The following is a 26,326-nucleotide window of genomic DNA, read 5'->3' on the forward strand; positions in this document are numbered from 1 at the left end:
ACCCTTTGTGGGATGAAGCAGCTGTGCTTTGGCTTCAAATTCTGTAAGCTTTGAGGGCGTCCCAGGAGAAGCTCAAGGGAGAGCCTGCCTGAAGCACCCTGTGCCCTCCAGGCTGGGTTGGCACACCCGGCTGCACATGTTGGTTAGGGTGGGTGCTAAGCCCTGGGACAAGTATCCTCACACAGCTAAGGCCACGTGAAGACAAGGGTAGAGGCTGCAGGGATGTGGCCCCAGGCCAGCAGCAGGGGCCCTGGGAGTAAGGAGAGGCAAGAAGGACCCACCCTAGGAGCCTCCAGAGGGAGTGTGGCTCTGCCCACACCTTAATTTCAGACTTCTGGTCTCAGGACTGTTGTCTTAGGTCTGCCAATTATGGTGGCCCCGGAAGGTTGACCCCCCCCCCCCCCCGTCACAGGGTAAAGTGGGGCAGGGGGGCAGGCGGCCTTGAGAAGCCAGGGACCTAGGGACCTGGCACCTGCCCCCTTCTCTGGTCACTAAGGGAGTTTCCGCTGTGGGCTTATGGGGGGTGCCCTGACCCTGTCGAGTGGGACCCCAGGCCCTTGGAGGGTGGATGGAATTTGTGAATAACATGGCCCGTCCTTTTGCTGGGGTGCTTTCCGGGGCAGGTCCTCCCTCACATTGAAAATACACTTGTAAGCGGAAGTGCCGGAAAAGAGGCCCCCTCCCACTGGACGGGTGAGCCCAGAGCTGGAGCCGCTGCCTCCCACGCAGGCAAAACAATGGCTCCTGGCTCTGAGGGCTCCAGAGGAGGGGCTGTAGGGGCCCCCTGCGTCCTTTGTGACCTTGACCCCCATGAGAGCCCAGGAAAGAGGCCACTCTGCAACCAGGGAACAGCAGGGGGGAGGGGAGGACAGAGTGGGGAAGGGGTCTGCACTGCGGGGGGGGGGGGGGGGGGTTGGGGCCTTGTGCAGGTGCATGGGTGTCCAAAAGGACAGGTATAGATGGCCCAGCTCCTCCTCACAGCCATGTGGTCCCCAGGGGCAGCCCCCCCCCCAGCCTGGAGAGGCCCTGTCTGCCTTTTCTAGGGACAGGAACTCACCCCCAGGCCTCTGGGAGTCCGAGTCTTGGCTTCTTCTCTCCTCCCCATCCCCATTCCAGCCTCAGTGGGTCCCTCAGCCTACTTTGGGGCCGCAGAGGCTGAGGTGAGGTCCCCTGTGGATGGCCCCTGCATCCAGCCCCTGCGGACCCCCAGACCTTGCAGAGGCCCTGCCCCACCCCTCCCACTAACTAGCAGCTCACTGTCTGTCTTTCTCTGCTTCTCTGGCCAGTCTGTCCTTTGTTCCAGGGGCCCCTTCCAGAGCAGTTAGGCAGGGTCCAGGAGCAGCGAGGAGGACCCCAGCCCTGTGTCCCCTTCTGGAGGGCAGGGTGGCTAAGGACTCCAGCTGAGCCCAGCCGTGGCCACAATGCCCATGAGGGGAGATGTGGTGTCACGGCCAGGCAGCCAGCCGACCCTGTGTGGTGTCAGCACCCCCACATGCCAGTCCTCACATCCCTCTGGACCCTCTGGGCAGGAATGGGGCACGCAGGCAGACTGGGGGAGCTGCCCCAGGAAGACAGCTAGGCAGGGCCCAGGACCCCTCCCAGGTGGGCCAGATGCTAGCCCTCAAGGGGTGTCCACATCCTAACCCATGGAACCATGAACATGGCCTTAGATGGCAGAGACTGCAGGTGGGACCCCAGTAAGGATTTTAAGATGGGAAAGTACCTTGGTGGCCGTAAGTGCTCTCACAAGTGTCCTCATAAGGACGCAAGAGATGTTAAAACGATAAATCTCGTGATACACATTTTACCACAATTTGTAAAAAGAGGCGGAGGGAGATTTTACAGAGAAGCTCATGAGGACGGAGGCAGAGATCAGAGGGATGTGGCCACGAACCAAGGGACACGGGAGCCCCCAGAGGCAGCGGGGGTCCCCCTGGAGCCTCTGGGGGGCACAGCCCCATAATGCCTGGATTTTAGCCTAGCAGTACTGTGGACTCAGAACTGGGCGGGGAGGATCTGTTGGGGGGGGGGGGGGTGTCCCCTGCGATGGCAGCTGCAGACACTCGCACACTGGAGCACAGAGAATTATTGGGGAAGCGAATGTGGGGAGGAGTCGCCTCGTTTCTGTGTGGGGTACGGAAGCCCCAGCTGTGAAGCACCCCGGCCAGCCCCTTGCTGGGAAGTGTCTCTTGGAAGCACGTTCCCGGTGGCATGGATGGGGCCTTCCTGAGATCCACACTCCGTGCTGGGTCTGGGAATTGATAAAGGGCTTAGAGGGGAGAGAGTGGCCAGTGCGGGGCGGGGGCGGGGGGGGGGGGATGGTCCGGGAAAATGAGCAGGGCAGCCTGGAGGACAGGAGAGAGCCTGTCCCTCGTGGCCAGTCTGCTCAGCCCAGAGTATCGTGTCCTGTCTGGTTATTAGGACCCACGAACCCATCTTGATCCAGCCCAGCTCCTACCGGGCATGGCCCCCAAGATCTGCATGGCTGCCCAGAACTGTGACTATGATGACAAGTCACACCCGGGTCTGTGAGATGCTCCGTGGTGTCAGAGGCTGAACCTCGCTCTGAAAGTGACATGAAAGTCACATGTTTGACTTCTAATCCCCACCCCCCAGGGCCTTAGAAGGTGACCTTGTGTGGAAGTAGGGTCATCAGAGGTCATCAGTGCTCATGAGGTCGAGGGGGACCCTGCTCCAATATGACTGGGGCCCTTTAGAAAGGGGGAATTTGGAGACAGGCACAAAGAGAAGACCCCAGTCTGCAGGAGAGGAGGAGGAGGCCCCAGAAGGACCCACCCCACCAGCGCAGTGGCCCTGGGCATCCAGCCTCCAGGACCTGAGACCTGCATTTCTGTTGCATGAACCACCCCATCCGTGCTGCTTCCTTGCAAGTGGCAGAAGGGATCCTGCCTTGGGATGAAGGTGACCAATCTGCTACCTTTGAGTTCATCGAAAGTTGATGATCTGAGTGGGCCCAGGCTAACCTCACGAGCCCTCTGAAAGCGGTGCGTTTTCTCTGGCAGGAGGTGGGAGAGGTGGCAATTTGGGGCATGAGGGCACCTGGTGTGCCACTATGGGCATTAGCAATGGAGGGGCCACGGGTATAAGGCAGCCCTCCGGAGCTGAGCAGGTGGCAGCCAGCAAGAATGGAGGCCCGTCCTACTGCCGCCAGGAACCAAATCCCACCGGGGTCTGGGTGAGCCGCCAGGTAGGGTCCCGCCCAGAGCTGCAAGCGAGAGCCCAGTCCCACTCATGGGGCCTCAGCCTCAGAGGTCCTGAGGAAAGATCCAGCCATGCTGTGCTTGGACTTCACCCCTGCAGCGGTGAGTTACAGGGAAGTCGTTTTAATTTACAAAGTTGGTGGTGACTTGTTACACAGCAAAGGTGGCTGATACACCAAGCCTGTCCCCGGAAGAGCATCCCGCCATCGGTGTGCATCTGGTCACCTCTCCCAGGGCACGTCAGCCTGTCCCTCCACCTCCACCTTTCCTCGCACTCTGGCTCTGGGGTCCAAAGGCCCAAAGAACCGAATGAGAATGGCCTGGGCCAGAGCACATCATAGGTGACGTCATGGCCGCCATGTTGCCTTGTGGCCTAGGTGGCCTGCACTGCCACAGCTGGTGGCACACCCCTGGCACTGCACAGACCCTGCCTGCACCCCACCTGCCTCATCCTGTGTCATCCCTGAGCATGAGACACGCTCTTCTGTGAGTGCAGCTTCTCCTTCATCGAGGGAGCCGGTCACACACCCTGACCGGTCATTCTTGATGAAAAGGCAGGAAAATGTGCACCATCGTTTCTCTTTCATTGTCAGCTTCCTGACTGAGGCAGCATGTTAGGGCGGACTCAGTGGTGGCAGCATAGTGGCTGCCTTTTTGGGTCCTCCTCCCAGGAACGAGGTGCTTGTCCAGAGAGTCACATAGATCCAGCAGCGTCCCCTCAACACGGGTACATCCCAGTCCCTGGCCCCCCGGGGCACGTTCCCTCAGCTGCAAGAGGGACTTGATGAGGTTAAGGGGGGGGGGGCTCCTGGATCATCTCTGTGGCCCCGCGTTGCCATGGGGTCCTCAGGGAAGGGACAGGGAGAAGCTGGCAGAGGAGGGGGGATCCCCTCCCCCACAGCCTCCTCAGGGAACCGGCCCTGCCCACGCTTGGATTCTAGGACTCTGACCTCCAGGACTTTGAGATGGTTAATCTGTGTTGTTTTAAGCCACTAAAATTGGGGTGATTTGTCACAGCAGCAGCAGGAAACTGCTTCACCCTGATTTAATCTTTGCCAGTCCCAGCTTGGTCCAGTGAGAGCCCTTCCAGCTGGGACCTGCACCTTCTGTCCAAAACTCCTATTGTGGTTGATGCACATAACATAAAATTTGTCATCTTAACTATTCTAGAGGGCACAGTTCAGGGCACCAGGCATATTGACATCATCCGTCCCTGCAGCCGTCCCCTGCAGGACCTGTTCATCTTCCCAAACTAAACTGTCCCCATGAAGCACTGGCCACGTCCCTCACCGCACCCCCCCCCCCTTCATATCTGTGGATCCGACTCCTCTGGGGCCTCCTGGGAGTTCCCGCTTATACAGCATCTGTCCTCCTGTGCCGGCTCATCTCTCATCGCTGTGTCCTCAGGTCCATCCACAGCATAGCAGGTGCCGGGATTTCCTTCCTTTTAGGGCTGAGTGATGGTCCGTGGTGTGGACGGAACACATCTTACCCATTCTTCTGTCGACGGACCCTTGGGATGCTTCCGTGTTCGGCTGTTGTAACAGTGCAATGAACACAGATGTGCAACCATCTCTGACCCCTTGCTTTCAGTTCTTGGGGCATGTACCCAGAGGTGGAGCTGCTGGATCCTATGGTAACCCTAGTTCTTTGAGGAAGCTCCAGACCCTTCCATCTCGGCTATAGCATCTCACGTTCCCAGGAAAGAACACAAGGTTCCAATTTCTTCACATCTGGGCCGGCACCTTTATTTTGTGTGTGTGGAGAGCAGCCATCCTGGTAAGAGCGAAGTGGCATTTCATTGCACTTCTGATTTGCACTCCCCTAGTCTGGCGATGTTGTGCATCTTTTCATGGGCTTGAGGTTCATGGGCCCGGGGCAGCAGCCTGGGAGGCCTTGCTTCCATCTGGGGACAGCCAGGCACCACCTCAGCCAGATGACAGTGACAGTGATCAGGATACCCTCCAGTCCACCTCTCCCGATGTGGGGCTGTGGGTGAGGATCCCTAGGACCCCATGGGCACACACCAGCTTGGCTTCAGCGGCAGGGCACCTGCTGCTCCAGAAAGCCTGCAACCCTGGCCTGTGCTCTGCCAGCCACTTGAGTTATTCGGCGCTACCTTTCATTAAGTCTCTGCATCTTCCCGGGTTCAAGAGGCTCCCGGGCCAGCCCTCCCACCTGCCCACCCACCTGTAAGCATCCCACCTGCAGGCCTCACCTGCTCCCAGGCCCTTCTCCAGGCCAGCTGTCCTCACAGTGCCAGGCGTGGGCGCCTAGTGCCCCACAAGACAGTGTCTGGCAGGCGCTTGAAGGATGTCCAGAGTGGAGCCAGTAGCCTGCCCCATCTGCTCCTCCCCTCCTCCCCATCTTGGGGCGCCAGCACCCACCCATTCTCTCAGCCTTGATGGATTACCCCGCCATCCACTCCTCCAGAAGCCTGGCTACTTCCACCTGTCCTCTCCTTCTGTGCCCAGCCCAGCCCCTCTTGGCACAGAAGATGCAAAATGACCTGCGCCCCCCCACACACCGGGCTGCTCGTCTGTGGCAGGAGTGAAGCAGCATTTGTAGTGCTTGAGAAAAGGGAGACTGCTCTTTTTGTCTGCCCCTCCTGCCACAGCCTTGGTGCTCGAGCATGTCTGACCCTAGTGGGAGTGACAGTTGGGGATGCTTCCCATGGTGAGCCACGGTCAGGGAACATGGCACCTCGGGCTGCTGCCCCATGCCTGGGGTGGGAGGTGTCCCCTCCACATACAGGAAATGGACCATCTTCTAAACTGGATGATCATTTTCAAAATAAATCAAACCTTACATAAGTGATGCAGCGGGCCAGCTGGAAGGGCCTCTGCCACCCACGGGCAGACGGAGCAGCACTGACAGTTGCCTGGTGGTCCTGTGCACATCGGCCAATGGTTTCCATTAGGTCACATCATACAATGTTAGAAGAAACCTTCCCCGTCACCTGACTCTTCCCCTGGACTGCAGCAGCCATCACTCCATGAGGACCAACTGCCCTCTCAAAGTCCAGGAACAGGAGGACACAGCAGCTGTGGCGACTCAGAGGACAGGCTAGATGTGTGGGCTCCGTGCCGTGGCTGGGAAGTGTTGCCGGCCCGTGCTCGTTCAGGTGGACACTGCTGCCCGGTGCCTTCTCCGCCGGGCTGCCGCTCACAGTCATTGCTTGAGGAACATGAGCTTGTGTCCTGTGGGTGAAAACCCATCCCAAGGAGCCCTGCACCTGCTGGGGTGGCCAGGTGAGCATCCCTGCCACCCAGCACTGCTCCATTATTGACTGACACCAGGGCATAGCCCAGTGGCCAGTGCCCCAGAGCTGGAGAGGCATGGAGCACTGCCCAAAGCCCACTTGCTTTGTTTTGTGCTCCACATCCTGCATCTCGCTCACCGGCAGGAGCCCTTCCAGCGCTCATCACCCACAGACGCTCCGTGTCACTCCACAGGAAGGGTGATGTGTGGCCACCATGTCCTCGCCCTTCCCACCAGGGGCAGGCAGGGGGCTTGGCCCACATAAACACCTCATTCCCCTAGGGCAGATTCCTAACAGAGAACGCAGTCCAGAGAGGTGCTGGGGGTTTGCTGAGACCACCAAGTGGGGAGACCACCGTGCCTGGGCAGGTGGGCACCTTCCTCCCATAGACCTTCCGTAAGCCAGGCAAACTGGAGCCTGTGGTCTGGGTGTGAGGGTTTGGGCAGGTCGAGAAGGCCTGGAGCCCCTGGCCACTGTGGAGGATAGCTGTGCAGCTCAGCACCCCCTGCACCCAACAGGGCTCCAGCCAGAGCCTGGCACCCCCAGCACTAACACCTGGCGGCCGGCCGTCCTCACCTCCCGGGGCCTTTGCTCTGCTGCCCCCTGCCTCCGGCCCTGGGGAAGCCACCTCCTACCTCAGCACCTTATCTCCCCACTTTGCAAATCCGAAATCAGCGCTGTGTCCCTGAGTTCTTCCTGTGCTGTGGGGTGACCAGGGCCACCCCAGCAGGGCAGAGGCACAGACAGGGCTCCTCAGAGTAGCTGCTTTGTTGGAGGCAGGGCTCTCGTGCCTGGCCCGGGGCCCAGTCCGGCATCTGGGCCCTGCCTGGTGAGTGGCCCCCTGGGCTCCAGGACAGATACAGGACAGGTAGCAGAGAGGTAAGGAATGGGGGAGCTCGGAAGACAGAACACGCATCTCCCACCTGGCCGGGGTGCACCCACCCCATCTGAGCAGGGACTAGGGGTAAGGCCCGGAAGGTGGGTGCAGTTCGGGGCGGCCATCCCCAGCCCCCCTCCCCACTCTGGTGGTCCCGGGACCTGCACGCAGGCCGCCTGTGGCTTGGGCCGGCGGCCAGCCCCAGGGCTCCCTGGGCTCAGAGGCTCCTGCCTGCCGAGGTGAGTGGCCGCGAGCCACCAGCTGTCACAGCGCCACTACTGCGCCCCTCCCCCAGCGCCGCCGAGACTGTCGTGATTCTTACTACTACTTCCGTTACAGGGCGGCCTTGGCCACGGGGCGCCGAGACCCCTCCCGCCGGGGCTCCTCGGCGTCCACCCCCACCTCCCGGCGCCCCCCGCCTGGCCAGGCCGATCCACTGCGGCGGCGGCGGCGGCGGCGCGGGGAGCGCGGGGCGGGGCGCAGGGATGGGAGCGCCGCCCCCGCCGCCTCCCGCCCGTGCGCTCCCGCAGGATGGCGCGGGCCAAGCTGCCGCGCTCGCCGTCCGAGGGCAAGGCGGGCCCGGGGGGCGCCCCGGCCGGAGCCTCGGCACCGGAGGAGCCGCACGGGCTCAGCCCGCTGCTGCCGGCCCGCGGCGGGGGCTCCGTGGGCAGCGACGTGGGCCAGAGGTAGGGGCGCGCGCCTGGGGACCCCGCGTGCCGCCGGGAGGGGCTTTGCTTCTGCCGCTCGCATCCCGCACGGGCTTGCTCGGCTGCACCTGCCAGGTCGCCTGCGGCCTCGGGAAGGGAAGGGAAGGGGGGGACGGCTGGGTTCCCCGCTCGGAACCCTTACCCAGGGGCCCAGAGCCTGTGCTCTCCCCCCACACACTCCTGCTCCCAGTAGCTGGTACCGTGGGCCTGCAGGTAGGACTGGAGGGGAGAAGGAAGAGAGGACCCAGACACTACCAAGGGGCTCCTTGCTCCCAGCCTGGCCCTGGCCCCCTGAGTCCCCACTCCTGTTGGTTCCGGCAGCTGCTTGTGGGGAGACAGGGCCAGCATCTGCATCCCCACTTCAGAGGTGGGCAGCATGAGGCCCAGGGAGGCCAGGGTCCTGGCCAAAGGCTGCACGGCAGATTGGAGCTGGGACTATGCCTGGAGCTCAGGCAGCCAGGGTGCAGGAGGCCAGTTTCTTGGGGAGGGGGTATCACAGGCCCTTCTGCAGCTCCTCAGAGGGCAAGGTTGAACGCAGCACCCCCATTTCACGGATGAGGACACTGAGGCCCTATCTGCAGCTCTAGTATTTAGCCAGCACCTCCTTTATGCAGGGAGTCCTTCTAGATGCTGCTGGGGGGGAACAGAGATGAATCAGACCCGCCCTGGTGTGGGCACACGTGGGCATAGGAACCTGTGTCTGGCAGAGACGTGCAGGCTGAGCTGGGGTGAGGAGAGCGGGGGCTCCCAGGGCTGCTGTCCTTCAGGGAGGGACACCAGGAGGCGGACGGGCCCTCCAGGCAGGGGCAGGAGCCAGGGCCAGAGCCCTGGGGGTGAGGGCGCAAGGCCTGGTCAGCGTTGGCAGGGACTTGGCTTGGCAGATGGCAGGATCAGGGGTGCCCAGGGAGCCTCCGCCCTGCACCTCTGCCTTACCTTCACATCCCATTCCTGGCCCCTGGGAGCACCCCCAGGGAAGGCTGCTACCCAGCAGTTACTCCCATTTGCCAGAGCAGACTGCTAAGGCTGGAGCTTAAGTGCCTAAGAGGCCCTGGAGCAGCTAATGGGCAGCCTGGGTGTGGGTGGGAGGGAAGTGAGTGCTGCCAAGGTGCTGAGGACAGATTCTTCTCTCCATCCACCTCTCGGACGCTGTGGGGGGCAGTGGTTCCAGAGGCTCTGGTTACAGCCAGTACAGCCCCTGCAAGAGATTGGCTCCCCTGCTGTCCCCGTTCCTGCAGGGACGCAGAGATGGCAGGTGCTGCCCAGGCTGCCTCAGCCCGCAGTGCAGAATGGAACTGAGATGTCAAGGCCACCTCCTCCAGGAAGCCCTCTCCCATCCCATCCTTGTGCTTTTCTACCCCCAGGTCTGTACTGGGCGACCTTATGCCATCCCCAGCAACCCCGGAAGTATAGGGTCCTTGTTAGCTGCCTCCTGCACAGTAAAGGGAACTGTCTGTAGCTGCACAGTGTTAGGGCTTGAAGCCCTGCAACCTCGTGTCCCCAAACGTCAGACACGTGCCACGGAATTCGTTCTGGATACGAGCAGAGAGCACCACAACAGGTTCCCCAGCAGAGAAGCACTTGCAGGGTTTTTGCTCCTTGGGAACTCCAGTGTGACAGAGCGTCCCCCGCAACCAGGGCAGGTGATAGGGACCTTCTGTCAGAGGGAGCCAGCGGCTGGAGCTCCAGAGTTGGCTGCATGTGCTTGCCTGCCGCCTTCTAGGGCCAGCGGGCATCAGAGCTCCCTGGGCCTCGAGGCAGCATCGGCCTTCCCCAGGCTGGCCCAGAGCCTCCTGGAGGCCTCGCCATTGGTGGGGGGACTACAAGGCATGAGGAGATCCTGCTCCCAGTGCCATGCCCGAGCCCCCCCCCCCGACCCTCAACACCGTGCACCCTAGTCACAGGGGTGTTGGGGGTCTCCCCACACACACACACACCACCAACCTGAGCTCCTTGGGCTCTGAGTCCTAGGTCTCCCCCTCCTCCCTCTGTCCCTCCCCTCCCGCATGTCTTACAAGTCCAGGACAGGGAGGGGGCAATGGTTCGAAATTGTGACCCGGGGGCAGGAGTGCTGGGGTCCAGTAAACTCCCCCACGTGGGCCAGTGCTGCTGGGGCTGGGTGGCCTTGCCCTTCCCAGGTGCTGCTGCATGCCAGGTATGCTGATCCGAAGGACAGACAGGGATGGAGACGAAGGGCCTGGTTACTGGGCAACCCCCCCCCCGCCCCCGCCCAGGTATGGATACGTTCTGCACCAAAGGAGAGGCTCACTGGTTCATCCTTGGAGGGGAAGGCACAATGGCAGCCCCGTTGAGATGGGGAGGGCTGCAGAAGGATCTAGGAAGGAGAATCCAGGGAGTAGTGGGCAGTGGTGGCAGGGTGTGAGGGGCAGGCACCCTGTGGACGGCTGAGTTTGGGGTACCTGGAAGCATAGCCGGGAGGAGAGAACCCCAGGGGCAGGGCCCAGGCTGACCAGTAGGACCCTCCTGTGGGTGTAGATGCCCCAAGGGGGGAGGGGAGGGACAGGCAGCCAGAGGCCAGGGTGTCCCCGGAGCAGAAAGAGAGGAAGAGGGGTCCCCAGGGTGGAGGGGGAGCAGGAGGTCCTGGGCAGAAGTCTGTGCCCCACCATTGGTAGTTTCAGAGGAGGGGACGTCCTCAGAGGGGTCCCACTCAGAGCTGGGCTGACAGGCAGGGTTTGAGGGTGAGGGGATCTCCAGCTGCGGGGGCTCTGCCAAAGGCCTGGGGGGTGAGGGGTCTGAGGGGTGGGGCTAGGACAGGTGGTGGCAGCACTCAGCAGGATGGGAATCCGTGAGCCCCCCTCCCCCATGGGGACTGCATCTAGTGGCCACTGAGGACAGTCCATCCCTCAGGGCTGCATCTCTGGCCACTAAGGATGGGCCTGGCCCCTGGGCCAGGACTGCAGGGAGGACCTTCCAGCGGCCAAGTGGGCCTGCCCCACTCCCCACCCCTGGGCCTCCCCAGGCACCCAAGCCCAGCATGAGCCTCCACATGTCAAGGTCCTGCTTGCCAGCTGTTCTGGCCTGGACCCTGTGTGTTTGCCGTGACCCCAGCCTGTCTGTCACAGTCCAACAGCAGCAGGTCCACTCCCCTCTCCCCCGCCGGGGTCATGAGGCCTCCATGCTCCTCCAGGAACCCCACCAACCCCCACATCCCCCTAGCACCCCCCACCCACTCTCCGGGAGTTTCTGGCCCCACCATGACAGCTGTGGCCCTGCCAGGCTCCTGCCACCCCCTGGTGCAGCTGTCACCCCAGCTCAGGGCTTGGGGCAGTGCCTGGGCCAACACAAGGGAACCTGAGCCAGACAAACATGTAGAATCTGTTTGAAGCTCCCAGTGACTTTAAGCTGAGGCCTGAGGACGCCCCTGCTTCCCCTGCTCCATATGGAACCTGGCACCTCAGCACACCCCATCCAGACTTTGTCCTCCCGACTGTCCCACAGCCCAGCCTTGCCCACCCGAGCACCAGGAGCTATAGGGGTGGGCATGTGCTTGTGGCCTGGCCCAGGGTGAGGGGCTGACCCAGCCCTATAGGCCGGCCCCTTCCTCCCTGCCCATGGCCCTGGGAAGGCAGTGGTCCTCTCTGAACCTTGGCTTCCTCTTCTGAACCTTGGCTGCTTTGAGGATTAAGAGAGGTCCTGAGGTCCGCTGTGGAGTTGCTGGCCCCAGATGGACACATCATCAGCAATGAGAAGACTTGGTGCACACACACGCGCACACACACAGACACCCACACCACTGCCAGCCCCTCGGGCCAGTCCTTGGAGCCCCCCTACCTCCCCACCAGCCCAAGGCCAGACATCTTGGTGTCAGCTGCCTGTGGCCAGGCTAGGAGAACCCTAGGGCAGACTGCCCAGGAGGCAGCAGCTGTGTGGTTGCTGGCCCAGTGGAGGGGGCACACCTGGGCACCCCCTAAGAAGCACCAGCGCCCAGCTTAGCCTATCCTCCTGCTGAGAAGTCAGGGTGCTCTGCTGGTTGGCTCTGTGGCCAGGCCCATAGAGAGCAGGGGAGCAGAGGGGAGGTGGGCAGACCTGACAAGGATGTCCTGGCTGCGGCACCTCGTGTGGGGACTGCCCCTTGTTGCATCAGCTTCTGGGTGGACAGGGGGGCTGCCGGTGCCTTTCCCTGGAGCCAGGGCTGTGGCGCCTGGGGTAGGCTTGGCGGGAGCAGGGACAGGGAGTGCTTGCCAAATGGGCTGATCCTTTCCTAATCCCTGGCTGAAGGCCGGTGGCCTTGACCTTGGCCTTGGGTGGGATCCAGTCTGGGCAGGGGGTGCATGTGTCTGCACTGCTGCTGCACTGTGCTGTTTTCTCGGGCACCGAGAGAGCCAGGCCGGGTCACTGCCCCGCTGCACATGGCCTCCTGTGGGCACCTCTGCCTGCCTGGGGGCTCCGTGGGTGTGGGGTGGGCTGCACATGGGTGCACCCCCGCCCCCCCCTCGGACCCTGCCCAGAGCCTCCTCAAGGGCCTGTGCCCGGCCTGTTCCAGGAGTCCAGGCCCTCGGTCCATCCATCTTCCACGTGGACGTGACCTCTTGTGTCTGTCCCCAGGCTTCACGTGGAAGATTTCAGCCTGGACTCCTCTGTGTCTCAGTAAGTGCTTGTGGGGAGGGGCTGTGTCTGGGATGGACAGGTGTCCTCACACCCCCAGCAGTCCCTGGGAGGAGGGGGCTCAGACCCTGCCAGCTGTGGGGAAGACCCCAGTCTGCCCAGCACCACTTGCCCTGCAGCTGGCCAGGAGCTGGCATGAGATGCCCCCAGCCACCACCTCCTGGCAGACAGGGGCCGCCAGCCTGGGGACTGATCTGAGGACAGGACAGTGGGACAGTTGTAGGTCCCCAGGGAGAAGCCCTGGAGTCAGAAACCGGGCTATCCGGAGGCGGAGACCCACAGCCCCCCTCGGTGGAGGCCAGAACCCTTGGAAGCAGCCAGCTGACGGGAATGGGGACCCCCAGCCTCTGCCTATAGGGGGCAGGTGCAGATGACTGCAGGGATCTCCTGCCTCAGCCAGCCTGGGTTATGTGTGTAGGTCAGATCTAGGTCAAGTGGAGGGTGGCTTTGAGGCCAGGGAGATCAGAGTCTTCCTCAGAGCCACCATACCCTGCCTAGGCTCTTGGCATTCTGTGTGGCCACCAAGTGGGCCCCAATTCCATTCATTAACTTTGTCAGCAGCTGCTGTTTTCCCTGCTGCCTGTGACTGGGGCCTGGGGTTATCCCAGCAGGAGTGTGGGAGCTGGGAGCCTGGGCCACAGGCCCCCATGGTGCGGCTCTGATGGATGGGGTGGAAGGCCCCTCCACCACCTGCACAGCTTCCTGGGGGGATGTGGACAGTGCACTCATCCAAGGGGCCAAGGCTGAAGGTCTTACCCCCCACTCCCCGGAGTTGGCAGTGGCAGCACAGACACCCTGCGCCCATGGAGGCTCAAGGAGGCTCCCCCAGCCGCCTGGCCCAGCCTTGGGGGCCAGAGCAAGGTTAGCAGGTACCCCTGCAGGAGCTAGCCCATGGCAGTGGCCAGAGGAAAGCCTTTCAGTCACCCAACCTCCCACTCACCCACTGAGGTGGACCCAGAGCCACCCTGATGAAGGTTGGGGGTGCCGGGAGGGAAGTGGCCACCAACCCCCCACATTGAGTCTACAGGCTTAGGGCTTGGAGTGGTGGCGACAGAGCAGCCTTCGTTCCCACCCCGCCGGCCCCAGTGCCCCCCACCCGACAGGCACCCCTGCCAGGGCCCTGTGCCTCCAAGCCCGGCACCCTGCCAGGGCACCTCCAGGAAGTGCCAGTGCATGGGGGTGGAGCAAGCTGTATGTCTGTGCTGATCTGGGTCCCTGGGCCAGTCACAGGCTCTGCCCTTTCTCAGAATAGACAGCCTCAGGTGGTGGTGAGGCCTGTCTCTGGCCGGTCAGTCTGCGGGTTCCAGCGTGGAGGGAGCCCCCAGGCACCTGCCCGAGAGCCACCAGCACACAGCAGCAGATCAAGGGAAGCAGGCAGTCAGATTGCGACCCCATGTGAGTGCCCGGCTGCTGTGGCCAGGCGGGAGGGCCTGCCTGTAGCTACGTGCTTAGTGTCTGGCCACCCTCCCCCCAGGCCAACCGCCTGGCTCTGCCTCTGGAGCTTCCTGGCACAGGCCATCTGGAATCCCTGGAAGGCCTGTTCCCTGGGCCTGCCTGTGGGCCAACCGGTCAGCTTGCTGATCAGCAGGGAGACATGCAGCCCCCAGCCTCCCCCTGCCCAGCTCATCACTGGGCAGCTGCCCTGGCCTGGCAGGTCCCATCCTGGTATCTGGTGGGTGAGGTTTGAGCTGTTTTGCTGGCACGGGCGGGGGGGGGGGGGCTCCTTGGGTCCATTCCAGCGTGGGCATGACCATGGGCATAGGCAGGCGGGGGGCTCAGGCTGCACAGGGGGCCTGGGCCCGTGTAGACAGCAGCCAGGTGGGCCCACTCAGACAGCAAAGCCAGCTTGGGATTGACCTTCCACCGCAAATATTTGAGAGACCCTGGTCCCAGGGGGAGCTCAGAGCCCATGATGCCTGGGACCCCCTGGGTGATCCTAGCCAGTCTCGGGCCTGGCTGGACTTTCATCTCTGTGCACGTAGGGAGCCCTCTGAGGGCCCTATAGCAGGGCTCAGTGAGATGGCCCTTCTATCTGCAGTCTGAACCCCTGTCCTCACCAGAGCTGAGGACTGTCCCAGGGACAGGCCCTAGGTTTGGCCTGTCCAGTCCTCGGGGCCAGTGGCCTGACCCCAGGCACTCCTCCAGGGGCTGAGGCCCTGTAGCCTCTGGGCTCCAGACCAGGCCTATCTGGTGCATGCCCTGCCACATGCAGCAGGGCCCTTGGGTATGCCCAGCTGTCCCCTCCAGGCCTCCTGCCTGGTGAATGAACAAGAGCAGACCCGTAGGAAGGTAGACCCTCTGCCCCACGCTGGCCTGTGGCACCCAGGCAGTGCTCGCTGGCAGCTGGAGGCCACAGCGCTGTGTGTGGGAGTCCACCCCACCTGCTTGTGTCACCCCACCTGTTTGTGACACCCTGTGTCACCTGCTGGCATCCAGCCTTCCAGCAGGAGCAGGCAGGGAAGGCAGTTGTGGTGGGACCTCGGGAAGGGGGGCTCCCCACGGCGCGGTGGGCACGTGGGAGGCAGGTGTGAGTCTGACATGGGGGAGGGAGCAGCCTCTGGCCTGGGGAGGTGCTGGTCCAGTGGGCAATGTCAGGGGGGGTCAGCAGGGGCTCAGAGGAGAGCTGGGGTCTAGAAGTCAGCTTGCACAAACAGACCAGGTGGGCATCAGAAGGGACCTGTGAGCAGCTCTGGGCACCCTATGTTCAGAGATAGGATGGGGAGAGCTGAGGAATCTGGGGGAGTCAGAGGTGACCAGAGCCAGTGGGTCAGGGAGGGCAGTGTGATCAATGCCTGGGAGGCTGAGGAGGAAGCAACCAGAAGGCCACCAGCCACGTGGGCCAGGCAGGGCCTTGCTGGCTAGGAAACAAGCCTGAGGGGATAGCACGGGTGGGGCAGGAGACCCCTGTTGAGGTTTTGCTGTGACAGGGCAGGAGAGTGGCAAGGAGGGTGTGTTCCTAAGCTGGGTGCTCTGGGGCCCCGGGGAGTTCCTCAGGCTCACTGAGTTGCATCTGCCCCCCTGACCTGACCAGACTAGGCCCAGGTCCCGCCGGGCTGGTCAGACCAACTTCCCAAAGAGCCCCTCAGGGGCCCCCTTGACCCAGCTCCAGGTGGCACCTAGAGAGGAGGGTGGGATTCAGGGGTTCCACAGAAGCCCAGAGAGCAGGGGGAGGGCTCTGAGGAGAGAGGAAAGGAGTCTGTGCTGGGGTACAGTGGGGCTCCAGGGGTGCTGAGTACTAGGGTGTGCTGGGGTACCATGGGGTATCCTGGGGTACAGGGTGTAGTGTGGTACCAGGGGGTGTACTGGGGTGCCATGGGGTGTGCTGTGGTGCAGGGTGTTGCTGGGTTGCAGGGGGTGTGCTGGGGTACCATGGGGTATACTGGGGTACAGAGGTGTATGGGAGTACAGGGGGTGTGCTGGGGTACCATGGGGTGTGCTGCAGTGCAGGGTGTGTGCTGGGGTATCATGGGGTATACTAGGATACAGGAGGTGCAGGGGGTTGCTGGCTTACAGGGGGTACACTAGCCACTGGCTCTGGGTTTGGACCCCACTGGCCCACTATTCTGGCTGCAGGAGTCCAGGGTGGGGCTGGACCTGCACCAGGACCCAGTGGCGAGGGCCCACAGCACCCCTACCTCCTCAAGGGACCCTCCTCGAGCCCTGCTACCAGCTGAAGCCCCTGTGGCTGCCCGAGGCCCCACGCCCACAGCAGGTCAGGGTGTGCCAGCGCCCCGCCCGAGGCCCCCCAGGTGGGTCCAGACAGCTACGGTGCCTGCATCTGTGCCCAGCCTAGAACGGGCTTTGGAGACAAAGGATGATGCCCGCCTCCTCGGAAGTGAGGCGGCCAGCCCTAGGCAGGGCAGCTCCGGTCAGCTGTCAGGGGGACAGCCTGCTGATCTCTGCCGGTGGGAGCTGGAGCCCAGGTGCAGGGGAGATCGCCCATGTATCTGGGGCCTGCCCTGGAGGGTGACGGGGCAGGGGGCAGCCCTGGCTCCAGGCCCTCACTCCCCTGGGGCCTGCCTGCTGTCCACACCTTCCTCCCTGCTCGAGCAGCACCCCCACCAGGCCAGCGTGGGCCCAGTGGCCGTAGGAGGCCCTGATTGAGGCCAGGCCATGTCCCCCTGGGACCAGGTGGCCCCCACAGTGACTCCCTCATGACCTGTGGGTCTGCTGTGGTCCATTCCCTGGATGCTGGGAGCCTGAGCAGGACTCAGAGCCTGTGGGCACCACCAAGGGTCGGGTGGGCCCATGGGGGGAGGGGAAGGCCATGTCTTGCCAGTCCATCTGCCTGACCATCTTGCAGGCTGCAGCGAGTCTCAGGGCACAGCCACCAGGGGCCATCAGAAGACGCAAATGACTGTCAGTTTCCAGAACATTCTGTACAGATGATCTGGCATGTTTTGAGGTGCTGAGGGCCACACAGGGCATATTTCATCCGGGTGGCTGCTGTCCCTGACCATCATGGCTGGGGGCCCATGGGTGTTCACCTCCGGGGGCCCTGGAGGGCTCTGGTGTCCAGCAGGCAGCAGCCGTGCCCAGTGGCTTTGCATGGGTGGGCAGGCAGGTGCGTGGGACACCGGGGGCCTCCTCGTCCTGCCACCGCTCTCTGTCTGCTCTACTCCTGGGGTATGGGAGCCGGTCTGGCCCTGCTCGAGCCTCCCACTGGCCAGAGCCCCCCATGTCCCTCTCCCTGCCTCCAGGGTCCAGGTGGAGTTCTACGTCAATGAGAACACCTTCAAAGAGCGACTCAAGCTGTTCTTCATCAAAAACCAGAGATCCAGTGAGCAGGGGTTGGGGGGATGGGGCCCAGGGGCTGGTGTGGGGCAGGGGTGAGGTGGCCAAGTCAATGATTCGGGGGGCCTATGGGGGTGAGACGCAGGGGCCTGCACAGAGGAGAAGTTAGGTCAGTGAGTGGTGGGTGCAGGGCATGGTGGGAGGGTCCCTGGTCTCAGCTTCAGGCCACCTTGCCCCAGTGGGAGGTGAGACCCAGAAACTGTGGGGACCCTGCCCCCCTGCTGGACACCAGGCTGGGCTGGGGCCATCCAGGCCACGGGCACAGCCTCCTCCATGGCACCCCACCCATCCCCCAACAGGTACCTGCTTTCTCAGCAGGAGCTTGGCCATCTCAGACCCTTCCTGGGGTACAGGATGGGGGATGGAGGGGGTCCCTCCAGGTCCTAGTCCATGAGGTGCCCCCCAGGCCTCCACCCTCCTATCCCATCTGTAAGGACAGAGATGGAGGCTCTTAGAGGCTGGCCAGGTGGCATCCCCCCAAGAGCCCCTCAGTCTCTGGGGGCAGCTCCACCCAGGGTGTCCCAGGGGCACCAGGAAGTCTGTAGACAGGGCCTGTAGTGTGACTCCGGTGGCCTAGGAGCCCCGACTTGTCCCCTGTCCACTGCAGGCCTGAGGATCCGGCTGTTCAACTTCTCCCTGAAGCTGCTCACCTGCTTGCTGTATATCGTCCGTGTGCTGCTGGATGACCCAGCACTGGGGATTGGATGGTGGGTGACCTGGGGAACTGGGGGCAGCTTGCCGGTGCAGAGGCCAGTGGGGTCGGCCTGGGATGTGTGCCCCTCGGGGGGGTCCCTCATTCCCAGCATCCTCCTGCACGGAGCAGGGCCGAGGATGCTTTGCTCGGGAGGAGGGCGCCCTGGCCATGGACTGTGGCCAATGTGCACCTAATGGTGCTTGGAAGGGCTCTGCCAGTGGCTCTGCGCCACCTTCATCCAGGGTGGGGGAGCAGGATATAGCCAGGCAGGGCCTCCTGGTTCCTTTCCCAGGGCTGCACGGGGCCCCATCTGTCCCTCCTGGGCTCCTCACTGCAGGGAGCACACTCCGCCCGCCCCCTTCAGGTCTGAGCTTTCTCTCTCGCTCACGGGCTCACAGATGCAGCCCCTCTCACTGCGCTGTCTCCCTGCCACTGTTGCTGCCTGGCATCCTTGTGGGAGGCACTTCTCCTCCCTGCAGGCTGGTGGAGTCCTCTGTGCCCATGTGGCAGCCTCTGGGACACCCTGCTGTGGCCCCTTCTCTCCCATGCTGGAAATGGGTGTCACGGCCTCGGAAGATTGCACCCCTTCCCCTCCATTGTCTCTGGGCCTCCGATGCTTGGGTGTGTGGCTCTGGACCATCCCATCCCCCCTGTCTCTCTTGTGCTCTTTCCAGGCAACTCCCTTAGCTCTGCCTCCAGCTCTGGCTCAGTCTCTCCGCACCATGCTTTTTAATTCCTGAGAGTTCTGTCTTGCTTTAGGCAGACACTGCCTTCCCGCTTCTCCGGAGGTGATGCCTGTAACCCGGATTCTTTCTTATGTTTTTTTTCCTCTTTGGCTCAGTCTCTGCTTCTCCTGAGCTCCTGCTGAGTGAGTTTCCTCAGCCGCTCACACCAGGGGTGGGCACTCAGATGCTGAGGGTCCTGAGGTCAGGTTGGGCAGCCTGGTCATCACTGTCAGCCAGATGAACTGAGAAACCAGAGTCCTGTTCCTCAGTGCAGTCTTCCCACCTCTTCCCTGGGGCTTAAGCATGGCCACCAGGCTCCAAGGCCAAGCCAGGGCCTCAGGACAATGCAAGTGGAATTTAACCCGCTACGTGCAGCTGGGACTGGTGCCCCCAAGTCAGACACTCTTCATCCCTTGTCTTCATCCCAGGTGGGGTTGCACAGATCCAGCCATGGTGGTTTGAAAAGGAAAACAGGGATCTAACAGAATCTCAAACCACTTTCCTGAGTTTATCCCACCTTCTCCCATTCCCAGAGGCTCCTGGGGCATCTGGTTCCAGATCCCTAGAGGAACCAGGTCTATTATATTCATTGCCCAGGGTCTAGCACGTGGATGGGCAAGTGGGTGGGCAAATGGATGGAGGAGGGAACTGGTGGAGGTATGGGTAGAATGGACAGATAGGTGGGCACATGGATGAATTATGAATGGATGTGTGGTAGATGAATGGTTGGATGGATGAATAATGGATTGATGGATGGAGAATGAATGTGGATGAGTAGTTGGTTAGAAGGCAGATGGTGGGTGGATGGTGGATGAGTGGTTGGAAGGACGGTGTATGGATGGATAGATGGTGGATGGTTGGAGGAATGGATGGGTGTGTGGATAGATGGATGGATGGATGGGTGGGTAGATGGATGGATGGATGGATTGACGAATAGTTGGATGGACAGTGTATGGATGGATGGGTGGGTAGATGAATGGATGAATAGGTGGGTAGATGAATGGATGAATGGGTGGGTAAATGGATGATGGTTGGATGGGTGGGTAGATGGATGGATGAATAGGTGGGTAGATGAATGTATGAATGGGTGGGTAAATGGATGATGGTTGGATGGGTGGGTAGATGGATGGATGGATGAATGGTTGGATGGATGGTTGGGTGGATGGATGCGTGGATGGATCGTGGATGGGTGGGGTGACAGCCACTTAGTGAGCACTGAGTTTGCAACAATAGCCCCAGTAAGGCTGAGGGGGAAGTGGATCAGTTGGAAAACAAGGGAGAGGGAGCTGCCTGTCACCATGGGGCTTGGTGAGAGTGAGGTCCCCTTAGTCAGTCAGCCTGGTGTTGGTTACATCCTGGGGCAGAAGGAACAGGTCTCCTGTGTCCCTGCCACTGTCCCAGAGGCTGGGCATCCAGCTGGTATAGAGGTTTGATCTTGGGAGTGACTCAGAGCGTGCCTCTTGGGGCCTAACCTCCGGGTGGGAGCTCAGCTTTCGCTCCCTGTCCCACGTGCACCGTCCATCCTTGTTCGTGGCAGCTCCCATCTCCGTCTCTGGGAGGCCCTGAGCGTTCTACCTGCAGTCTCTGATCACACCACGCACAACCCTCCCCAGCAATCTCCTGTCACACCAGACAGGATCCCAGCTCCTCCCTGGACCCTGTCTTTCCCATCCCCAAGCCCCGCTTGCCTGGGGGTCTGCAGCGGGGCTGGGGGGGTGGTTGGTTGCAGGCTGCCTCTTAGCCTGTCTGAGATGCTAGTAGCTGGCCCGGAGTGTGGTGGGGAGGGTGGCCTGCCGTGCTCCCTGAGCCCACAGCAACCTTGGGAAGGGTCTCTGCGGGGGCTCAGGGGCTCGGCTGGCCAGCTCTGTCTCCCTCTCTGCAGCTGGGGCTGCCCAAAGCAGAATTACACCTTCAATGGCTCATCCTCCGAGATCAATTGGTGAGTTCCTGCCCACAAGCCAGTCTTCCCCTGGCCCAGCCCCTGGGGACTGTCCTCAGAGTACCTGAGGCCTTGGGGCAGTTCTAGAGTTACAGGCATCACCACAAGTGACTTGACTCACAACCCCACCCCCTCCACCGCCAGCTCAGCCCCCAGGCCATGGGTGGGGAGGGGGCCAGTAGGGAGGGCCGCTCCTGTTCCTGACACTCTCACCCAAGGAGAGCTGTGCTCCCGTCATGCAGTGGATGTGACCCCAGAGAGACCACGGTGCCTGGTCCGGAGTTTAGGATGTGTCCCCAGAGGCTCGGCCACCTCCTGGATGGATCGGCTTCTGGCTTCCTGCCTCAGTCTGTTGGTCCCCAGCACCCAGAGCCTGTCTGCAGACAGCCCTGGCCTTGCTACCCTTAGGGCCACCCTCCTTCCGACAGACCCCACCCTGGGGAGCTCGGCTGGCCTGGGGAAGGAGGGAGGCCAGCCTCAGTCTGTGCTTGCCCCAGCAAGCCTGCCCAGGGTGAAGGGCCCCTGAGCCCGCAGCCCTGCCCCATGGCCCTCAGCCTCGGGCCTGGCCTCCTTTCCTGGGGAACCTCCTCGACCCATCCTGATCCCTGATCCAACCTGACCAACCGTCCTGTCCTTTTCCTCTCTCTGGCGGGGGGGGGGGGGGGGGGGGGGGGCGGCTGGTGCCCTCCATCCACCTGAGCAGCAGCTAGCAGTCAGCAGATCCCCGGGTGGTTGGGGGCCACAGCCCAAGGCTCACCTCCCTCCCTCCCCAGGGCGCCCATCCTTTGGGTGGAAAGAAAGATGACTCTGTGGGCGATTCAGGTGAGTGGGGGGCGTGGCTCCGGGTGGGCCTTGCCCCCCCCAGCCCCACTCAGTCTCCGCCCATCCTAGGTCATCGTGGCCATAATAAGCTTCCTGGAGACCATGCTGCTCATTTACCTCAGCTACAAAGTGAGTACCCCCTGGCCTGAGCCTCCCCTCTGACCCTCTGACCTCGTCTCTGACCCCTCCCTGACCTCCTGGCTAGCCTGCCTCCCCCCACTCCCTGACCTGGCTGGCCTGTCCTACCCCCACTCCCTGACCTCCTAACTTGCTTTCCCCCCAAACCACTCCCTGACCTCCTGGCTGGCTTGTCTTTCTCTTCCTGCCCTCATGGCCCCCAGGGGAACATCTGGGAGCAGATCTTCCGTGTCTCTTTCATCCTGGAGATGATCAACACGCTGCCCTTCATTGTCACGGTGGGTGAGCAGCCGGCTGAGGAGTGGGCTCCCCCAGTCCCAGCCCCAGCCCCCTGACCTGTCTCCTCCACAGATATTCTGGGCGCCCCTGAGGAACCTGTTCATCCCTGTGTTTCTGAACTGCTGGCTGGCCAAGCATGCCCTGGAAAACATGATTGTAAGCCATGCCAGGCCACTCCTGTCGTCCCGTCGTCCTGTCCTCCCATCCTCCCGCCCTCCTGTCCTGGGGGCCCAGGGGAGCTGGCTCCCTGCCCTGGGTGTCCCAGGAGGCAGAAGCGTGCTGTCACCGTGGGAGGCCTGTCTCTGTCCTGAGGCCCATCACTGAGCCCCGGCCTCCGTGGCACAGAGGAGGTTCAGCCCGGAGTACTGCCTGACCAGGAGTACATGGCGTAGGGATGGGGGCTGAGGGCCAGTGGCCCACAGAGACCAGGCCCACGTGACCCAGGGCCATGGACAAATCCTCTGCTGAGTGTCTGGCCAAGATCCCTTAGCAGCCTGGCAGCAGAAGCTGTCTGCCCCAGCGCAGGCCCCCTTGACCCCCCATCCTGACTAAAGCCGGGGCCTCCCGTCCTGTGCCCTCGGCCCTCCACCCGGAGGACGCAGGGGGGTTGCAGGGAGCAGGGGGCTGAGTGCAGGTGTCCGCAGCGGGCCCCCACCCCCTCTCTCTCACCCGGAGCATTGGGATGCACCGCCGAAGGGCCCGGGTTCGGTGGCAGGTCCCCGCTGTGCCCCTGACAGCCCCGTGTCCCGCAGAATGACTTCCACCGCGCCATCCTGCGCACGCAGTCGGCCATGTTCAACCAGGTCCTCATCCTGTTCTGCACGCTGCTCTGCTTGGTGTTCACGGGGTGAGTGTGCCCTGCAGGAGCCACCAGCTGGGGCAGAGCCGGGCCTTGGGCCTTGGTGTCCAAGAGCTCAGGAGGGCCTGGCGGTGGCAGATGGCGGTCAGGCCCCAGGCCCTGGAGGAGAGAGAGAAGGCCACGTGCTTCTCCCACACCCTGGGGACCCGCAGACCTCAGCAGAGACACCCAGCTGGCTCACCCCCAGCAGCCAGGGCATCCACCTGGGCCCCGGGGGATCTCTAGGCATCTCCCTGGCCTACCCCATGGCGTGCACTGGGGGCCCCCTAGGCCCTGCCATCAGCACCTTCTCTCTGGGGACTGGGACTCCGGATCACAGGTGTGGAAAGCAGAGCTGTCCGGTTCTGAGCCCAGGGGAGGACTGGGCAAGCCCGACACCCAGTGTGACCTCCTGGGTGAGGGTGAGGGGTGGGGTGGCATGTGGGGGCTCACCACTGGTGGCACACCACCACCACCCCCTGGTCCCCAGGCCCACACTTCGCCAGTGCAGCTCTGCATTGGCACTCAGGGCACGTCTTCCAGGGGCCTTGAGAGTGCCACGGGCTGGAAGAGACCAGCCGGGGGCAGATGTGCAGGGCTGATCTGGGGGTGGGGGCATCAGGAGCCCACGTGGACTGAGTTGGACTCAGGACTGGGGGGGTGGGGTCCCCCTGGCAGTGATGAGGGCACCTGGGCTCTGCCCTGTGCCTTAGGCTTTCCAGCAGCGCTTAGCCCAGCGTACGGGTGCCGAGGTCCCATGGGCAGGCAGGGCTCCACCCCAGGGGCTGGGAGGTGGCCGAGGCCCTACCTGCAGCCCTCTGACTGCCCGGACCCCCAGGACCTGTGGCATCCAGCACCTGGAGCGAGCAGGTGAGAACCTGTCCCTCCTCACGGCCTTCTACTTTTGCATCGTTACCTTCTCCACTGTGGGCTATGGTGACGTGACGCCCAAGATCTGGCCATCCCAGCTGCTGGTGGTCATCATGATCTGTGTGGCCCTCGTGGTGCTTCCGCTGCAGGTGAGCCTCCGCCCCCCGCCCTGCAGAGGAGTGAGCAAGGCCAGGGAGAACCAAGTGGGACAGGAGGTGGTGACCCCTTCACAGCAGGCCCTCTTGGTGGGGGCTGGGGCTGGTGAGGCCAAGGCCAGCGGGGCAAGGGCCGGGGGTGCGTTCTCCATGGGGGACAGTGGGCTGACAGTCCTTTGGGCTGGGGGCCAATGCTCAGGAGCAAGGATGTGGCCGAGCTCGTTGTGGGAGTGGCTGCTCCCCACCACCCCCACCCCCATGGAAGGGGTGGTCCCCGCCCCCTCGCTGTGTTCTCTGGCTTAGTCCATGCCCGGTTAGTGCCCTCAGAGGATTGCTGAGACCATGGCATGCTCGCTAAGTTTCCATCCACCGGGGTGGAGGGGCCACCGCAGAGCACCCTCCCCGGATGGCCATGGGCAGACATCCTGTCTCCTGGTCTGCCCTGGGGCCCCTGCAGGAGGCTCCCTTTCATGCCCCCATATCTGGAACTGCCGGGAGCTTGTGGCTGCATCCCTCCCATCTCTCACGTGCCTCCTCCCTGCGTGTCCCTCTGTGTCCTCTGTCCTCCTTTCAGGGGCCCCAGACGTTGGAGGAGGGCCCACCCCAGTCGGGTATGACCCCACCTGACCTAGTCACACCTGCAGAGACCCTGTTTCCACATAAGGTCCCATGGGGAGGTCCTAAGTAGACGTGAACCTTAGGGGACATGGTTGAATCGGCATGGTCAGGCCATCAGGTCACCCCCATCCCACACCTCATGCCATCTTGCAGATGAGGAGGCTGAGCCCAGAGCCTGTGGCCCACAGCCCCCAACCCGCCCAGATGACCCCTGGGCCCCTCTGGCCGTGTGGCCGGACCTGTGCTTCAAGGCCACGGGGTCCTGTCACTGGAACCTAGTAGATGTGCCATATATTCAGACGCGATCCCATTTCAGGGAGATACTAGCATGTGGCCCTGACAGGTGAGCCCCTGGGGGAGCTGCTGCCACTGACCTAAGCTGTGTTACACTCATGGCTTCAAGGCTGGAGGTGGAAACAGCTGGAGATGAGTCAGCCCGCAGGACAGGCCCTGGGCACCCTGCAACCTGGCGGACCATGGAGCCCTGCCCCCTTTGCTAGGCCACATCTGTCCCTCTTGCTCCTGATTTAGAAGGACATGTTGCAAGGCCGGCATCAGGAAGCATGGGCGGGTGGGCGGCATCCCCAGACCTCACAGTCTGGACGTGGGCTTAGCCCCTGCGTGCTGGAAATGCCCTTCCATGCCGGGAGTCTGAATTTCTGACTGTGCCTGAGAGTTTCCTAAGACACCCTCAAGCTTCTCCAAAAGGGGTCTTGGGAGCTGATGGCGACCCAGAGGTCTCCTGGTCACCTGCATGTCCTGTGCTGGCTTGGGCATTGCCTGATGGTCCTTGGTCTCCAGGGCTGGGCGCCGGGCATCCATTTGGCCCCTGGTGGTCCCTGTGTGGCCTGTGCTGCCAGCGCAGCCTTGCTCTGTGCTGTGGTGGGGAGGGGGGGTCTCCGCGTGTGCCACTCCCAGGAAGGACAAGACCCTCCCTCATATGGCCGCCCAAGCCCTGGGCTGCCTGGAACGCACTTGCTGTCCCTCCCTACAGTTTGAGGAGCTGGTCTACCTGTGGATGGAGCGCCAGAAGTCGGGAGGGAACTACAGCCGCCACCGGGCCCAGACGGAGAAGCATGTGATCTTGTGTGTCAGCTCCCTCAAGATCGACCTACTCATGGACTTCCTGAACGAGTTCTATGCTCACCCGCGGCTCCAGGTGAGGCACCCTGGGTGCTGCCTCGGTTTCCCCACCCATGCGGGGAGGGGGTCTCCGAGGCCACACCGTAGGCAGGCCCACCTTGCTCTCCTGTTACCACACCGTCCCGGGAGGTCTGGGGGTCCTGACACGTGACTGGACTGACCCGGGCCCACCTGCAGGACTACTATGTGGTCATCCTGTGTCCCACCGAGATGGACATCCAGGTCCGCAGGGTCCTGCAGATCCCCCTGTGGTCCCAGCGGGTCATCTACCTCCAGGGCTCTGCGCTCAAGGACCAGGACCTCATGCGAGCCAAGTGAGCGGCAGCCCGGGGGTGAGGGTGTGGCCCCAAGCCTGTCTGAGTGGGGGCCCAGGGTGGGGTGGGGGGTCGGCTGGTATGCAACAGGGCCATCAGGGATGGGCCATCGGGGACGGGCCATCGGGGACCGGCCATCGAGGACTGGCAGCAGCTCCAGCTCTGTGCCCGCTGCCCTCCTGTGCCCCAGGGTCAGACTGCCAGAACTCCCACCCCCACAGCTCTGGCGTCTGGGGGACGCTGCCATGTTTCAGGAGGAGCTGGAGCTGGAGCCAAGGTGGGAAGATGCAGGCTGTGGGCAAGGTTT

At 62.7% G+C, this 26,326-nt stretch overlaps 1 protein-coding gene across 13 annotated transcripts in view; it reads left to right on the plus strand.

The window, feature by feature from the left end:
* The window catches only part of KCNT1 (potassium sodium-activated channel subfamily T member 1), a 60,462-nt gene that overhangs the window by 17,613 nt on the left and 16,523 nt on the right, over positions 1-26,326 (plus strand). For 3 of the 13 annotated variants that reach the window (XM_041726369.1, XM_041726372.1, XM_041726370.1), the window contains exons 3-13: positions 17,391-17,470; positions 18,092-18,191; positions 20,786-20,842; positions 21,616-21,664; positions 21,734-21,793; positions 22,006-22,080; positions 22,154-22,237; positions 22,834-22,928; positions 23,758-23,938; positions 25,557-25,721; positions 25,883-26,019. In XM_041726369.1, coding sequence (XP_041582303.1) covers positions 17,391-17,470; positions 18,092-18,191; positions 20,786-20,842; positions 21,616-21,664; positions 21,734-21,793; positions 22,006-22,080; positions 22,154-22,237; positions 22,834-22,928; positions 23,758-23,938; positions 25,557-25,721; positions 25,883-26,019 — 1,083 coding nt within the window. Of the gene's footprint in view, positions 1-7,386; positions 8,047-9,302; positions 10,299-12,630; positions 12,673-16,263; positions 16,440-16,993; positions 17,096-17,390; positions 17,471-18,091; positions 18,192-20,785; positions 20,843-21,060; positions 21,194-21,615; positions 21,665-21,733; positions 21,794-22,005; positions 22,081-22,153; positions 22,238-22,833; positions 22,929-23,757; positions 23,939-25,556; positions 25,722-25,882; positions 26,020-26,326 lie in introns of those variants that run through there. The other 10 variants (XM_041726366.1, XM_041726374.1, XM_041726378.1 and 7 more) reach the window with 9 other exon arrangements.

The sequence above is a fragment of the Vulpes lagopus genome, chromosome 12 (assembly GCF_018345385.1).
Source record: "Vulpes lagopus strain Blue_001 chromosome 12, ASM1834538v1, whole genome shotgun sequence".
Classification (NCBI taxonomy): Eukaryota; Metazoa; Chordata; class Mammalia; order Carnivora; family Canidae; genus Vulpes; species Vulpes lagopus.